This window comes from Eimeria maxima, genomic scaffold, assembly GCF_000499605.1.
Source record: "Eimeria maxima Weybridge genomic scaffold, Emw_scaff1780, whole genome shotgun sequence".
NCBI classification, from domain to species: domain Eukaryota; phylum Apicomplexa; class Conoidasida; order Eucoccidiorida; family Eimeriidae; genus Eimeria; species Eimeria maxima.
Genome location: NW_013564691.1, coordinates 1467 through 3444, shown reverse-complemented (window position 1 = coordinate 3444; position 1978 = coordinate 1467). Strand labels below are relative to the sequence as shown.

Sequence of the window (1978 nt, the reverse complement as noted above, 5' to 3'; positions counted from 1 at the left end):
AACCCTAAACCCTAAACCCTTTTCTAATTAATATATTCTTTATTCACCATTTATTAAGGTTTTATACAACACAAACTTACTCTTCTAACACAAACCCTAAACCCTAAACCCTTAACAAACCCTAAACCCTAAACCCTTATACCTGATACCTTGTCCATTACGCATTTGTAGTGTTTTATCACACCCAAACCCTAAACCCTAATAAACCCTCATAAACCCTAATAAACCTTAATAAACCCTAATAAACCCTAATAAACCCTAATAAACCCTAATAAACCCTAATAAACCTTAATAAACCCTAATAAACCTTAATAAACCCTAATAAACCCTAATAAACCCTACTAAACCCTAATAAACCCTACTTTCTTACTTGATAGCTTGTGCATTAGGCATTTGTAGGGTTTTAATAACATCAGCTAATTTATCTAAATAAATAATCTTTTTGTTTATATCTGCTGAATAAAAAGAAGAATAAAAAGATATAAACCCTTGGGATCCTGTAGATGCATGCAACATGTAAACCCTAATTATATTCTTCTTTATCTTATTAGGTAATATACTAAATACTGCACACACCAGCAGCAGCAGCAGCAGCAACACCAGCAGCAGCAGCAGCAGCAACACCACCAGCAGCAGCAGCAGCAGCAGAAAGGCACACACACACACACACACACACACACACATACATAATACATATTTGCTGCTGCAGTTGCTGCTGCTGCTGCTGCTGCTGCTGCTGCTATTGTTGTATTTGTTGCTCCTGCTCTTGTAGCTGAAGCGGCTGTTGTTGTTTGCTGGAGCTGAGGCTACTGCTCCCTGATGTTTAGGGTTCCGACTTTGGAGCCTAGGGTTTAGGGTTTAGGGTTTAGGGTTTAGGGTTTAGGGTTTAGGGTTTAGGGTTTAGGGTTTAGGGTTTAGGGTTTACAGGGCATGATCATAAATAGTTCCTGTAGCAGTAACAAGACAAGGAACAAATAATAAAACTTCATTCCCTTCTATATCTTTACCCATATAACGCATTAAACCTCTTAATTTAAACCTAAGAAAAAAAAAACACAAACCCTAAACCCTAAACCCTAAACCCTAAACCCTAGAGTCTAGAGTATAAACTCTAATATGTAAACCCTAGAGTCTAAACCCTAGAGTATAAACCCGTGGATTTTCTGTGGTAGTTTATGTACATCTTCTCTCATAATTAAAGGCAAATAATTAATACCCAGTATATTTAAGGGTTTAGGGTTTAGGGTTTATAAGGTTTAAGGGTTTAGGGTTTAGGGTTTAGGGTTTAGGGTTTACAGATAATAATCTTCATGTTTAGCATTCTCAATAGCTGTTTTATATCTTTGAATTAATTCGGGGGTTTGTTCTGTCTCTGTATCCAAGAATGACATCTTCGCGTCTTTTTTTAGGGTTTAGGGTTTAGGGTTTAGGGTTTAGGGTTTAAGTATTTTTCTTTTTTATTTCCTTTTTTTATTTCTTCTCTCTCTTTTTTTAATTAACTTCTTCCTTTTCCTCCTTTTTGTCTTCTTTATCTTTTCTCCTTTATTTTACGTCCTTTTTTTCTCCTTTTGTGTGTCTTCTTCTTCTTCTTGTTGCTACTACTGCTGCTGCTGCTGCTGCTGCTGCTGCTGCTGCTGCTGCTGCTGCTGCTGCTGCTGCTGCTGCTGCTGCTGCTGTGTGTCTCCCTTGTTGTCTGTATATAGCTGGCCTTTGCCCGCGTAAAAACTCTATAAAAGACACAAACAACTGCTGCTGCTGCTGCTGCTGCTGTTGTTGCTGCTGTTGCTGTTGCTGCTGCTGCTGCTGCTGCTGCTGCTGCTGCTGCTGTTGCTGCTGCTACTTCTGTTGCTGTGCTACTTCTGTTGCTGCTGCCGCTGTTGTTGCTGCTGCTACGACCTTCTGCAGAAGGATTCTCTCCCTAGCATTGTCAATAGTAAATCCCCAACCCCTAAACCCTAAACCCTAAACCCTAAACCCT

General features: G+C 39.3%; 1 protein-coding gene across 1 annotated transcript; it reads right to left on the bottom strand.

Annotated features, from left to right (window-relative positions):
• Window positions 1–921: 921 nt before the first annotated feature.
• On the bottom strand, window positions 922–1391 carry EMWEY_00055510 (rhoGAP protein, putative; the record flags this gene model as incomplete). Its single annotated transcript, XM_013480275.1, has 2 exons — window positions 922–1039; window positions 1297–1391. 2 exons carry the CDS (start codon window positions 1389–1391, stop codon window positions 922–924), a joined length of 213 nt encoding a protein of 70 aa, XP_013335729.1.
• Between the last annotated feature and the right edge of the window lie 587 nt (window positions 1392–1978).